Source organism: Colias philodice, chromosome 14 (assembly GCF_061535455.1).
Source record: "Colias philodice isolate Cphi_HAF_F1 chromosome 14, ilColPhil1 Martin Lab GWU primary, whole genome shotgun sequence".
Lineage (NCBI taxonomy): Eukaryota > Metazoa > Arthropoda > Insecta > Lepidoptera > Pieridae > Colias > Colias philodice.
In genome coordinates, this window is record NC_143099.1 from 2,978,708 (window position 1) to 2,994,204 (window position 15,497).

Consider the following 15,497-nt stretch of genomic DNA (forward strand, 5'->3'; position numbering starts at 1 on the left):
TCTGAATCCTCGAATATTTACTTGAAAATATTTGCACATATTGTAACCTTGATTGTCGATAAACATGTTGCGTTTGTCGACTTAGTGAATTATTTCACTTGATTGAAAGAAAACAAACTCTTATTTGAGCTCTTGATTGTCTTCGCGGGTCCGCAATTTGGGTTTGATTGAATCAAAGTTGATTCACGGTGATTCTTTTCATTTGATATTTTTTGCTTCTTGTTTTTAATTTATTTTATATAGTAATTGTTTCAAGGTCTCTAATATGCACTATAGATAATTTTTGTGATATATTATAATAATTAAATTTTAGTTTAGGTTTATTGTCTTGATAACTTAAACATTATTTATTTCTGGATGACATCTGAGTTTACATTTATCTAAGATGCCTTCTATAAATAATAATGTTAAATGTTACCTTAGCTAGAAGACAAAATATAATCTGCAATATCTTTTTCTTCCCAAAGCAACATAAAATCGAATGTATGATATACACTGTATTAGTAGTTCTTTGCTGTTACGATGAAACAGGATCTTCTTTACTTATCAGTCCCCACACGACATCTATTACAGTTCCCTGGAGATTATTAACGAAAAATAAATGGTATGATAGAAAGTGGAAAATCGCAAGTTTATAAGAAACAAAATAAAGAAGTATTTATATATAATTGTGAACTACATATTTGTAATTTTTTAAAAGACTTATGGCGTAGTGGGTAAATATTGATGTAAAACAAACATGGTCGATAGTCGGTCGATTTAAAAAATTGCAGTTAAAACGGTAGATTAAATTCCTTTACAACAATGAGATATTTCCCGTAATAGTACATGGTGTATATGGATACGGAATCTTTAGCAATAGTTAGTTGAATCTTATATGTTAATAATAATTTTGAAGAAAATAAAAACTTTTTACTTAGTATTTCTAAAAATAATCTTTCCTATTTTGGAAAAAGCAAAACATTAATTCAGGTGGAAAATAGAAATATTTATTTATGCTCGAAAACTATTGTGCAAACTCAGAGCAGCCCACTAGTCCATATAAAGCTTTTAGGGTTCAATCATGCAATATATTAAAGAACCTTATGACTCTGATTAATCACGGCCAATACATCAATGTCAACATGTCATGTTACATGAGAATTATTGATTCATCCTTTTAAGATGATATTTAATATTGAAAATCAGGAATGACAGCCGAGTCTACGTTTTATGGAGCATTACATTCTTTATAAGATTGTATTAGGTAGAGTAATCTAATATATCTAATCTAATCTAATATATATATTGTATATATATTATAAAGGCGAAAGTTTGTAAGGATGTATGGATGTATGGATGTATGGATGTTTGTTACTCTTTCACGTAAAAACTACTGAACCGATTACAATGAAATTTAGCACACATATAGAGGGTAACTTCGATTAACACATAGGATAGTTTTTATCCCGGAAATCCCACGGGAACGGGAACTATGCGGGTTTTCCTTTGCAAACGCGGGCGAAGCCGCGGGCGGAAATCTAGTTAATAACTATAAGTATACTTTTCACTAACTTATACCTTAAAACCTAAACTAAGACTATAGTTATTATACAGGGTGTACCAAAAAGTAGTGATGAACGGAAGCTGAGAGGTAGAAGACCTAGAGGGCTATCCGAATCACCCCCATGTATGTAATGCGATTTTTCGTATTTTCGGAGTTATGACGATTTTTTCAATTTTTCACCTATCGCCGAGTACGATGATATTTTCACTCATGCTGACGTCAATGATTGCGGAAGATGCTTGATTTTTTTTGTGTGCTAAGCTGAAAGATAGGCCAATTCAGTATGGTAACATTTACTATCGTTAGATCTTTGAATGGAATAAAAAAAGAAATAAATGGCAAGAAAGATAAAATTACCCAGTATGTTCACCACTTCAAGGGCCCGTAAAAAAATAAAATCACATAAAAAAAGTTTTCCGTTTGACTTTTAAAAACTTGCTCTATCTGTCAGATAGCTACCCTGGAAATTTCATTTTATTATTCAGAAGGCTTCAATCGAAAAATTTAAATCTAAATGTGGTAAGTGCAAAAATTGAATTAACATGATGATCATTAAAACCAATAAATAGGTGTTTAATTACCAGAAATTTTTAAAATAACCCCGCTGTTGCTCAATGCAAGTGCGACATCACCGTAAAAACTTGTCTTTTAAATGTCTGAATGCCCTTTTATCATTTTTAATGGTTTCTTCTACTACTATGAATTTCCGGGTTATTTTGTCCAAATTGTGGCATTCTCTCAAGTAGCCGAGGTCTTTTTAATATTCCCATTGAAACAAATCAATGGGGTTTAGGTCGAGGGACCGTGGAGGCCAGGCTTTAAGGCAGGCTTCACCGGCGCATGCGCAGGCTGCAACGACCAATCCATCTTTCAGGGTATCTTTGCCCTTTAGCCTGGCCTGCACGGTCCCCGGACATAAACCCTATTGATTTTTATCCGTGGGGATACTATAAAGACGAGAGACTGCCACAATTTGGACGAAATAACCCGGAAATTCATAGTAGCAGAAGAAACCATTAAAAATGATAAAAGGGCATTCAGACATTTAAAAGACAACTTTTTACGGTGATGTCGCACTTGCATTGAGCAACAGCGGGGTTATTTTAAAAATTTCTGGTAATTAAACACCTATTTATTGGTTTTAATGATCCTCATGTTAATTCAATTTTTGCACTTACCACATTTAGATTTAAATTTTTCGATTGAAGCCTTCTGAATAATAAAATGAAATTTCCAGGGTAGCTATCTGACAGATAGAGCAAGTTTTTAAAAGTCAAACGGAAAACTTTTTTTATGTGATTTTATTTTTTTACGGGGCCTTGAAGTGGTGAACATACTGGGTAATTTTATCTTTCTTGCCATTTAATTCTTTTTTTTATTCCATTCAAAGATCTAACGATAGTAAATGTTACCATCCTGAATTGGCCTATCTTTCAGCTTAGCACACAAAAAAAATCAAGCATCTTCCGCAATTATTGACGTCAGCATGAGTGAAAATATCATCGTACTCGGCGATAGGTGAAAAATTGAAAAAATCGTCATAACTCCGAAAATACGAAAAATTGCATAACATACATGGGGGTGATTCGGATAGCCCTCTAGGTCCTCTACCTCTCAGCTTCCGTTCATCACTACTTTTTGGTACACCCTGTATATTTAAACTCGTAACACGAAATAGAGATTGAAGTAAAGAGAAAATCAAAGAGAAAACATATAAAATTAATATTAAATAGCATAATATCATTGATTGAAAATACAGCTGCCCTGAGGAAAATCTTTACTCGGAAATTGTCATCGCATTCGCACTTATAAGAGAACATATCTGCAAACTTATTAAAAATTATTCTGTAGCACCATTTTTTCTCTTTTATTTCATTGTTCTTATTGTTAAGTATTTAAGTAGTTCAAAAGTACAATAAAATTCAAAATAATATAAATACCCAAAGTTATAACCGCCAGGGTCCCTCCGGGTCCTGCATTCGATTTACATAACAAATTAACTTATTTGGACAAACGGCAATTAAAAATCAATTATCTTTGAATGTCCTTGATGAAGAGGGGTTAGTAAATAGGACTCTATTCTGCAGATTAAAAATAACATCGTTTTTCCATCCATTAGAGTTGTTTATTATATTTATGACAGTATTAATCTGCTCCATAAATCCTAGACAGCGTCAGGCAGATTATGTTAATAGCAATCTATGAACGGAGGTTTTTCCAAGCCAGTTGGTTCGGAAAGGCTCTACGTAACCGGCCGACTGGAAACTCGTAACCACTTGTATATGTATCGGACGACCTCAAACGCAGTACTATTTTTAGATGAGTATTTTTATGCAATTAAAGGTTAGTTAAATGTTGAGACCGTTTTGGTACAGGGTGTGGGTATAATGAACTTTGGACGTCTGCAGTTGGGTAGAGACTTAGCGGTGACGTTAAAAATTTCGAGAATGAAATTCATAATTCCCATTATACGTTGATGCTTATTATTATGTTTTTTAAAAAAAATAGTGCAATAATGTCTCTTTTGTAAATTTTTAACATACATTTCATTACTAAAAATTAACATCTCGTCAAGTATACAATAAAAGGTACATATAACGAACATTACAACAAATAAGATAATTCTTATAGAAGAGAGTTTCTGTAACTAATGGTTCTTGTCTTGTTAATATGATAATAATTATTACCATGGCTGGGATTCTAAGACAGGAAAGCTATTCAATTTGCATACAGTTCAAACTACTGCTTATCTCTACATGTATGTTACAGAGGCCAGCTTCCAGCAGGGTATGTGTTAAACCCACCATGTTAATGTGACCTAATTCTCAAAAGCGTACTCGACACCCACTTTAAAACAGGGGTATTTGTAAATTATTCTCGTTAAAATATGCTAACTAGTAAAAGTAGTTACATTATGGATTTGTTTTGTTATAATTAAGCATAATTAATTAAGTACCCATCCACAACGTTGTGCATCTTTTATAATTTATTCAATGTTTTAAAACCATTTACGAGTATATGGAAGTTATAAAGATCTCATTCTTGACAAATCCAGGTAAAATATAAATAATGTAAAGATTCAATTTCTACACGTAAGTATATTTCTTCGTAGAGCTCAACAACGTAGCGCCATAGTTGCGTAAATGGAAAAGTGATTATTTTCATACCACTTGTTCCAGTACAAATGTTCATTTTCATATATTATGTATATGCACTGCTTATTGTTAACTTCATCTATAAAGATTTAAGTAAAATAATAATCACTCCTACCTCTTACGTAGGCGGCGGCGTATTGCGTAGAACTAGAAGATAAGAATATGCAATGACCAATGTAAATCGATAAAAGACAGAAATAGTCCACTCCACTGAAGGTTCAAGGTCCAGTCTGACTCACTATCTGATTACAGTACACGTGTAACAATTGTATAATACTTTCATATTAGAGAGAGCTATCTAGCGCAGTGGCGTAGCCAGGTAAAGAATGACCCGGAATAACAAAATAGGGCCTCTGAACGATGACCGGTAAAAACGCCTTGTCTAGTTAAGTCGCAAAGTCACATATTTATGTTGAAAATGTGAGAATTTTTTTTAAACTTCAGTTCTATTGAGATTTTTTGTTAAGAATCGAGGGCCCCCCAGGTAGCTCTAGGGCCCTGGGGGCCTCGCACCACATAGCCTAAATAGCTACGCCACTGTACTAGGGTAGTTTATCTTGATCGTGAACTTCCATTTCAGTCAGTTAAATTACATTAACAACAGTTACTAGTTATTGATTTCATGAAATAACTGGTTTCAATATAGAATTACATCAAACATAATTAATAAGCCATGGCTTCAAGGGCTATTGTAAAACCAAGTATATAAAGCTTCTAAAATATGTATGGATTTCACATCAGTATTGTAAAGAATAAAGATAGACTATCAGTTGAACTTCATCGAGTATTTCAATTATAGGCATCAGGGATCCAAACAAATCTTTAACAACTATAATAAAGCATACAGGATTCTCTGTGAAAGAAGTAAAGAGTTACTACAGTGGCAGACTGAATATATCTTTATAAATGAAGTGAAATACAATACAGTCTTATAATCTCGCCGCAGTTCTCGTGTCGTAAAAAGTATAATACCTCTATTTTGTCTCGATTTTCTAAACGATTAGTATGCACTGCGAATAATAAGACCCATTCCCACGAAAGCATTGCTCTTTGAAAGGCTGTTGAACTTGTACAAAAATATTACTCGTTATTTTTAAATCTTTATTCCCTATGCTCAAATATATTCCCACTTCTCAGAATTCAAGACACTACTATGTTTAAAGTGTAGATATTAATGTGTATTATTTATAGCTACGTTATATATTCTTTCTTTTTCGTTTCTGTTGGGTAAATTTTATCTAATACGATAGAAAATGCAATTGAGAGTTTAATGTTTGTAATGCCACTTTAATTTTATTGGTCTCATTGACACTAGTTTTGATTGTCTCTATTATCTTCAATAAAATTTAAATTTCAGTACATTTGTGTGATTATTATATTGAAACGACGCAGAAAACCATTATTTTAAGAACCCCTAGAATAATTTTGATATAAGTTTCCATTGAATGAAGATAAAATTTTAATATTTAGTTTAATGCACTTTCTGAAGCCAGCGAGGAATAAAATAATTAGGAAAGTCTGCGCTAAAGCTTCTGAATTATGTATCGCATTCAAGTTTAAAAGTTTTATATTAAAATTTTCAATCCATTAGTAACGAGTTTTAATTCTTATAAAATTTCCACGTTTCTGCAAACTTCTTGTATCATATTTCGCTATACGTATTGGAATATGGTCATTGGTCATGAAAAGTTTTACTTAATTTTATTTGACGATGTCCATGACTAATTAATTTGGAACTGCATATTTTCATATATTTTTTTTCTTTTTTTATCTTTGATCGGTTTTAAACTGTTTTAAAAGGTGGTGTTTTACGGAATTTTCGAAATCCTTTTCATACGCGGCATTACATGATATGTGATGCAAAATAGAAGAATAACGTTAATAAAGTAAATTGGCGTATTCAATTTCGTACGATGTATGGAATTCAGTAAAAAATAATATATTAAAACAGGAAGATGAGCAAAAACACTAGCATTATGTTACATAACAATTTACTTCGGAAAATACTCAAGTGTATCGCAAGAATCTAAAATGTTCCCCAAATTGATTTTCTCTCTGGAGTAACAAATATCTCGACGATTCAAGGGCGAACATTGAAAACAAATAAAAGTTAGACAATACGATTGAAAAGTAAATATCATATCGAAACCACGGAACACTCGACCTGTTTTGATATCCAATGGCTATTTTTGACACCATTTCATAGAATTTCATATTGTGTATAGGAAAAATATACTTAAGCGATGTTTTGAGTAATAGGGATTTTTAATAGACAAATAAAGCAAGAATGTGTTATTAGAATGAATTTAAGAAATTATTTTTGTCTCAAAATACAGCTTCTATGTGTATTGTGTAGTGCCCTCTTATCAGCTAGTGCTTTTAGTAAAAACAGGAGTCTATTTCATGTACATTTTTTATTGTATTCAGTGAATATAGGTAAGATAATAATAGGTTTTGAACAAATAATGTACCTAATACACTATACAATTTTTAAAAGTGATATGTAGGCTCAAAGTCATGCAGGGTTATCTAAACACAGCTTTATACATATAAAATATTTTCACGTTTATAATCGAATGGACTTGTCTGTTTTTTCCTATCAGTCAGCAATAAGACGGCTCTATTATATCATTGGTTGATTTATCATTTATTCGTTTAGGAATAGAAACAAAAAGATTGGCTTATATTTTCGAGATTACAGAGTCACAATTATATCAAATACTTTCGAAGCCAATTCTTACGAAAGATGTTCGAATGATATTATCCTTACGCTATACGCCATTGCGGTGCTTTTCTTTGCCAAAAATATTAAAATTCAAAAGGCTCCGTCCGATCGTGTATTGCACGTTTTATAAGTTCAATGTAAATTCAAAATGTGTGCATGTAAATGGAGAATCAGTGACATTTATGTCTATTAAGTATTGATTTATTGGTGCAGGGATAAAAAATATATTTTTATGCATTTATAAATAGAAATAATACCTATATCTTACGCTAACGTCTATGTTAATATTCAATTCTATTTATACCATTTTGTACTCAAAATTAATAAAATATATGAAATATTGTATGATACTTTTCCTTCGCCAAATATAGTGGTGGAAATAAATTATTACGTTCTTATAAAATATGTAAAAGCTGCCTGCAAAGTTTAGGATTTCTCACTTATCGATATATCACATTTAGCACACAATAAACATTTTTGTTAATTAGGCAGAATTTATTACATTGTATTTATTCAAATTATATAATATATTTAGCATCAGCTTGTCTTTTTTCGAAGAACCAACCAAAAATATGTCAACGGTAAAAATTTGGCTTACGCTTTTAAAATTGTTAACTAAGTACATACTAACTAACTAAGTGATTCATTAGCAATTTGTACATACCTATACTCAAAGAAAGAAACTATTATCGTAATGAACATAAAGTAATTACGTAACCTTCCAAGTTCCAAGATTTAACGTTCACCTAGACCCCAGAGAATAGTTTTCTAGAAAGAAATAACCGATTTGCAATTAAAAACGACGCGTTGGACGTAATTAATTATTTTTCTTCTGCAACTATTTTAGTTATTTAAGAACTGTATTGCTACTAGATAATATTATCATAGTATTTATACTACATAATATGGTATTATGTTATCTGTGCTACTAGTATATTATTATATTATCTATGGCAATGTTGTACGGATTGTATGAGGCGTTAGCAAACGATGAAATTGAAAATTGTAAGCATATAAATTTCAAGTAAGCAATTGATTGTTATTGTTCAATTTATTTTTGTGAGCATTAATCCGCTTTGTATCTTTCGCCATTGTTTCTGCCCTGTCTGAAACAGTTGAATAGGTATTTTATATTACACAGTACCGGTTGGTATATTTATATGTAAATTATATTATAATTTATATCTTATATAAGCCGACGGCTTCGCTTGGGGAATGGATCATATTGCGAAAAGAAAATTTGAAAATTAAATAAAAAAAAATTTATGCCCAGTACTTTTTACTTAATCTATTGTGATGTATGTATCTACACAAAGAAACATTTTATACGACAGACAGATATTCCCTTACAAGTAAAGATAGCAAACGTCGAATGTCTGAAAAATAATTTTATCCGAAAGGTCTGAAATGTGTTCTTTCACGCAAAAACTATAAAAGCAATTTGGCTGAAATTTTGTATGCGGATAAATTGTGGCTAGAAATAATAATATTATGTGGGTTTTTATCAGCATAAAGTTTTATCTTGTGGTATATCCAAATCATGTCTTGAATAAACTGTGAAAATTTTCATGAAATTCGCACTTTGTAAGAAATTTAAGCGTAGATATTTTTCGTAACTAATGACCAAATTTATAATTAAAATTCCTCGCTGTTAAATATAACTCTTGGATATAATTGCATTTTACATTAGTCGAGATGAGTCTAGACAAGTATAAAGTATTATATTACAGTCTGGGTATAAGTGTTTGTAAAAACTATTCTTTTTGTCTGTATGTCACTGTCAAGTTGCTATTAAAGATAAAAGCTTTGGGTAAAATAGTGAAACATTAACATTTAACATTAACATTTGAACCTATAGGTGAATTCTTTTATGGAGATTAAAGACTTTGAGTTAATTTAAATGACGCAATTAATAAATCGTTAAAAGTTATCCCAAATAAATAAAAATAAGTATTAAGGCTAAAGTCACATGAAGACGGGACGTATAGTTCTCGATAGGAAGGCTGCTGGCTGATATATTTTATGATGCAAAGCAACATCCATCGGTGAAACCAAGAACTAAAACCATTAAAACCATAATAAATACGAGCAATGTTATTTGTAAGGATTATGTACCATTACGCAAGTCTATTATTCTAATACTTTGTATTTTGCGTAAGCACATAATATGAAAGATAAAAATTAAAGCTTCAAAGTTATTCAAGCAAATGCACGATTTTTCGCTCGTTATACAAACCAGTAAAAGTTGATCCGCAAGAACATTTATAATGGACGGGAGAACAAAGGCACGTGGGACTTATCGTCGAGTATAGAGGTCTATGTATATTGGGGACCATTAGTCCGCGTTTTGTTGATACAGCTTTAGCTAAGCAGATGTCGCAAGCGTTGAATGTAGAATACGGTATAAATATGGCTGTATAGACATTACCTTTTGTTGGTTTATAAATAGAATTGTAACTTTGTTTACTAATTTTTAAAACCCATAACTTCTGTTTCAATAAAATTTTCTTATATATTTCGTTAAAAAAAGAACTTTTGCGTTTTAAGCATCCAAAATCAAATTAGAACTTAAAACGGTATGTTGTATTATGAAATTTTTAAGTTAACAGAATTTCATAGTATAAGAAAAATAAAAAGAAAAACAAAAGGATTTTCCCGTACCGGGAATCGAACCCGAGCCTCCTGGGTGAAAGCCAGGTATCCTAGCCACTAGACCATACGGGAGTTATGAACACTGCCAAAATACCACTATGGTTATTGTAGAAGTAACATTAATGTGTAAATTTAGTTATTTTTGGTAATAGACGTCTTATTTATTATTATTAGAATTTTAAAGAAATAAATACCGAACAACGTAACAATAAAATACCGAAAAATGTTCAATACAATTTTTTATACATTAAAATCGAAATGAAAATTTTCAATAATTAATCAAATATGACGTATTTCGTTAATCAATAATATCACGAATTCTACATTAAATAACTGTACAGGTAAAAAGAAATGCCTATGAAAATATTAAAATTGAGTACCTATCGCCATCTATGTTATTATTCATGAACTATGTATTTGTAATTCGCAGCGCGCGCTGTTTGCGAATTTTTTCTGTTTTAATTTAGAACAAAACTTGATTTTGTAGTAATACTATTTGTTATCACTAGATGTCATTGTTATCAAAAATCGCTTCATGGATGTAAGAGGAGTTTTTTTTTCAGATTAAAATCAATCTCCAACTAAGCGGAGATAATTTTACGATTTATATTCAAAATAATGATAAAATTAATGTAATATTGATTATTTCCATTATTTAAAATTAGATTAAAGATTATTTTAACGCTTATAGGTATCTAGTATCTACCTATGTATGAAATGTTTTAAATTGTAGGTATAATATAATTTATAATATTAATATCACAGAATACATAATATCATAATATATTTTATAAGCTAAACGCTAAACTCAAACGCTAAATATCGCTAAAACGCTAAATATCATAACTAAACAGTAAACACTATAATTTCATATTTTTTAATACTCTTTAATATATGTAAGTAATATAATAAATTTGGAATTATTTTAAATCTACTGTCATTTTTATTATTGCCTAAATGCGGCCTATTATTCGGAAAAATATACCTACTGGTAACTGGACGGAAAATAATAGCTTCTAGCTTTTTTGTATATTTTTAAATGTACATATAAACAAATAGGATCCTTTTGGGAAGGGGAATTTATAAAAAAAAACTCATATAAAATACGAATATCTTTATTTCGACAACAATTTAAGACAGAAGGATTTGTAACTTATCCAAATAATTATATTATTTATTTACTAAACTTTGTCACATACGTTTTAAATAGGAAAATAAACGTTTCTTACAAGTAGATAATATTATCTAACAAAGCAAAGTAGGTACATCGAAAGCGTAATTTTTACAATGGAAAGACGAAACGATTTATGCCGTGGCTAGGTATAACAATATAATACTGAGTCAAAAAATACTGACACTACCGAAGAGATAGATAGATGAAATATAGATAGGGTGTTTAATAAGTAATTTTAAATCTCTATATAGGAATTTGAATTACACTACGTTAGCAATAGGCCGATTGTTTGATACTATTGTTGTTTGTAACCAAAAGCATTTTTTTGTGTTTGACACAAACGATAGTGGAGTGTAAGTTTAATAAGTCGTATCAGCACGCATGTGACTATAATGTAAGCGTTTTTAGTGTGCGTCGCGTCGCCTCCTGCCGGGGCCTCCTGCGAAGTTGGCGGCTGCGACTCCCATCATGTGCTTTGCGTGGAGGGCACCGGAGTAGCCGCGGTTCAGGCCGAGGTCCAGGGCACGCTTCTCGCTGTAAATATAAGGTTGTTTAATACACATCTGGTAGTACCAGAGACGTAGAAGAATGTTAGGAAGATCAATGTTGATTTTCGTCAACAATACAGAATAAGCGCAGAAAATGGAGAATGATGGGAAAGTGTAGGTGTAAATAGTGTAGGTACATTGAGTAATAATATGAAAATAGTCAAATTATTTTTTAATTTAATTTCGCATTAGGTACCTACTAATATCAATTGGATATAGGTGTATGACTTTTCCTGTAGTGGGTCGTTTTAGGTATGTGGGCGGAAACTTGCTTAATATAATAAAATTGTTATCATAATGTGACTACATACCTTGAAATTACATCTTTGTAGCTGTAAAAAAATTGATATTAGTATTTGAATGAATACTTACAAGTGGGTTAAATACAGGTTTTTAAAACTACAATAATATTTAAAAGTGCCCAACATAACAGCTCTATCTATTAGGATAGAGCACAAAATATGCGTTAAACAGATTTTACTTAAAAAAATTGTCCAGTAATTTAAACTTTTATTTCATTGTTTTTCGAGTTTTTAATTGAATTTGGTGGAAAAAAAACTTACTTAGCGACTCTGCGTTCAAGCTGGAGGTAGTTGTCCAGGCGGTTAAGCATGTCCACGATTTCTTCAGGCTCGTATGGTCCATCGTCGAGGAAGTAGTTGCCAGCGCTGAAACATTAATTTTAAAATTAGTAAATTCTTGAATTATTGAAGAGCTTTGACAACGCCGCTAAATTTCAACAAAAAATGTTTGTTGAAAATTTAATGAGCATTATAAGTCTTAAGCTAAGCCTATAAGAGCTTTCTTTGTGAGAGGTAAGTATTTATATGATGAGCTTTAAGTAAATATTATTACGTGATTATTAGTTAATCTAATAATGTAAAAACTGTCATGTGTAAAACATTGAATTAATATAATTCAGTCACAACGAAAGCTAAAGTTACAAAGTGAAAAAGCTCTATTTACGTCTTTCTGTTTTGATAGACTTTACACTACAGCTATACTTATATTGCATTTCAATCTATTCACTAGTACTTTACTAAAACTGTATTCTTAATCCTAAATATATTAATTACTTACATCCTGGGATAGCATGTGGCTGGTGTCGCCAGCAGAAGTGCGCCGAGGAGGAAGAAAGCAAGCAAACACGTGAATCGCACCATTCTGAAACGATTAATATATTTTATCATGTCATGTTTGCATTTTGCACGTAGATTATGGAGTGAGGGATTAAATATTGAAAGAGATTTCATGTTATCGTGTGTTCCATATATCAAGCTTTTGGGTACAGCAATTTGCTTATGAAAATTCAGCTTAGATTTAATCAATTTATTTTATTTTCAAAGTATCTATTCATATATTTTGCGTTGACTTATTTTCTGTTAATATAGAATAGAGAATAAGATAATACGTGTACATTTTTAATGCATAATTACGGTAATGCAAGTTTCATGAATGTTCTATTTCTACACAATTGACTGACAGATATGAAATATTTTCCTGGCTATTTTAGAACGACAATACACATAGCTTGCTAGAGTTTAAATGAAAAGAAAATGTATGTTGCTCATGATTAATATCATTTATCCCGCATTATTGTTCCGTATATTTCACAAATACGAAATTAAATGGACATAGTTTAAAGTACCGAGTATTATTATTGAACATTGCAAATGAGGACAAGGATTATGAGCTCTTGAAACTGAAGCTATGCCTGGCTGTTTAGCTTCACAATTACGTAGTCAATTAGCAGGTAGGTCTAGCAGACAATCGGATCAGTGCACTCCACAAGCGAGGTGGACTTTGTTTGATACTAGTGTCGAGTATACTCGTAGCTTCTAGAACATTCTATTGCAACGAATGGTGATGAAGGATACGTTTAATATTTGAATTGGTTTTCGATGGTATATTATTAATCGGATTTGAAATAGTAACGTAGAGCTTTTGAACTTTAGAACTATTATGATTTGAATTGAAAGGTACATTAAAAGTACCTATATATTACGTGAAATATTTTTTCTATATTTTGGTTTTTAATTTTTATTTTAGTGCGTAAAAATTATCAGTTTAAGATTTCTCCGAGGACAATTTTTAGCGCCATAATATTATATCTATTAATGTAGACACTTAAAAGTTTCATGAACTCAAAGATGCTAATACCAGTATAATTAAGTCAATTAAAGTATATAGGACTACATAAGTGTGCTCTTATCGTTAGATATACAACACCTAATACGATGGCTTTGTCTGTAAACGGTTATAGCTTTTCACATTACGTGGAAGTATAGAAGATATCTAGCTTTAGTAATCTTAATTCAAGGCATTATGAAAGAAGCCTTTGTGCGCTTTTGTTCGTGATAATGTTTATTGTGACGAAAATAGGTATTCTACTAAACTTTTTGATAAGACTAATTTAAAAAAGAAATATTTCGAATTAAAATGTGTCGTGAAAACCTTTACGATACTTTCTCATAATTTATAAGTGCTTTTAAAGATCCAATGAATTTTTATAATTGGTCATCAAAGGTCATTTCTTTGCTAAAATAATAATTTCATAGATTAATCAAAAGATTTATATAAATAAATCAGGAATTTGACTCGCATATCTTTTGGATTTTCAATATTTTTATAATTTGCCACGTGAGAGATAACGACAAAATCACAACCTTCAATAGTAGGTAATTGGCAATGGCGGCGTAGTTCGTTTATTAATAAGACTGTCAGACCGTATCCAGATTTACGTATCTCATATTAAATTACGAAAAAAAATCAGTAACTAACCTCAATTATGAATTAAGCCGTCATAAACAAAACAGAATAAATTTGCGGATCAGAGTCTAAAGGCGCGTAAAGTAAAGTTTTTGGGACTTTGTTAAATATAGACGTAGGGGTCGTAAATTTTATTTATCCTAACTGTTATAAGTCATTGTTGACACGACATTTTGTTAAATAGTCAGTCGTGAAAGTTTTATAATTAATAATCTGTGTTTTACTAATAATTTATATAAATGTTATTTTAATTACTTGATGCCTGAGGGTTTTTTTTTCATTTTTATTTAGTTCTTACCGGTACAAACTTAACAAATGAATTAAATGTACCTAACTGAAAAATAAGACATTAGGCATATCTATCGTCATTATTATTCACAATATTCTCCATACATGTCTGTGTTCTCCATAGATAGTAAATATAGTTACTATATCTAAATACGATTGCAAATATGTAAAGATCAATTGATTGAACTAATACAAACTGACGCTTGGGTTTGGGTACATTCCCTTGTGGCCGTGATGCTGAACCTTATGTAGATAGTATGTAAATATTGTTCCTATAATAAAAATGACTAATGTAAAAAGATGATATAAGAAGGGTTACAAAAGCAAGATTTGATTTTGTATTGTAAGGATGCGACTTATGTTATCGTTTACAACAGATATGAAACGGATAAGCTACCATATAAGGTAATTTTAATCATAATTATATCCCTTTATACTGGAAAGTCGTGCCCCGGAAAACACATCGTTTCAAATTGTTAGAAATAAAAATTAAAAATACTCGTAGGTAATCCTTGTAAGAATAAAAACTAAGAAAATAGCTTTGGATTGCAAAAGTTAAGATTCAACTAAGGTCGAAAGCTAACATTTACTTGCTTCATCCTGAAAAAAAATCCGTAAAAAGACAAACCGGGCGTTTGTT

General features: G+C 30.9%; 1 protein-coding gene and 1 non-coding gene across 3 annotated transcripts in view; both read right to left on the minus strand.

The window, feature by feature from the left end:
* Positions 1-10,078: 10,078 nt before the first annotated feature.
* TRNAE-UUC (transfer RNA glutamic acid (anticodon UUC)) lies at positions 10,079-10,150 on the minus strand. The gene has a single exon. It is a non-coding gene; the product is annotated as a tRNA-Glu (tRNA).
* A 1,058-nt stretch (positions 10,151-11,208) lies between these two features.
* The window catches only part of Dh31 (diuretic hormone class 2), a 38,043-nt gene continuing 33,754 nt past the window's right edge, over positions 11,209-15,497 (minus strand). The window contains exons 2-5 of one of the 2 annotated variants that reach the window (XM_089703338.1): positions 12,881-12,964; positions 12,364-12,468; positions 12,112-12,132; positions 11,209-11,786 (exon numbers count right to left, since the gene is read on the minus strand). In XM_089703338.1, coding sequence (XP_089559464.1) covers positions 11,657-11,786; positions 12,112-12,132; positions 12,364-12,468; positions 12,881-12,963 — 339 coding nt within the window. In that variant the 5' untranslated portion in view covers position 12,964 and the 3' untranslated portion in view covers positions 11,209-11,656. The remainder of the gene's footprint in view (positions 11,787-12,111; positions 12,133-12,363; positions 12,469-12,880; positions 12,965-15,497) is intronic. The other variant, XM_089703339.1, reaches the window with a different exon arrangement.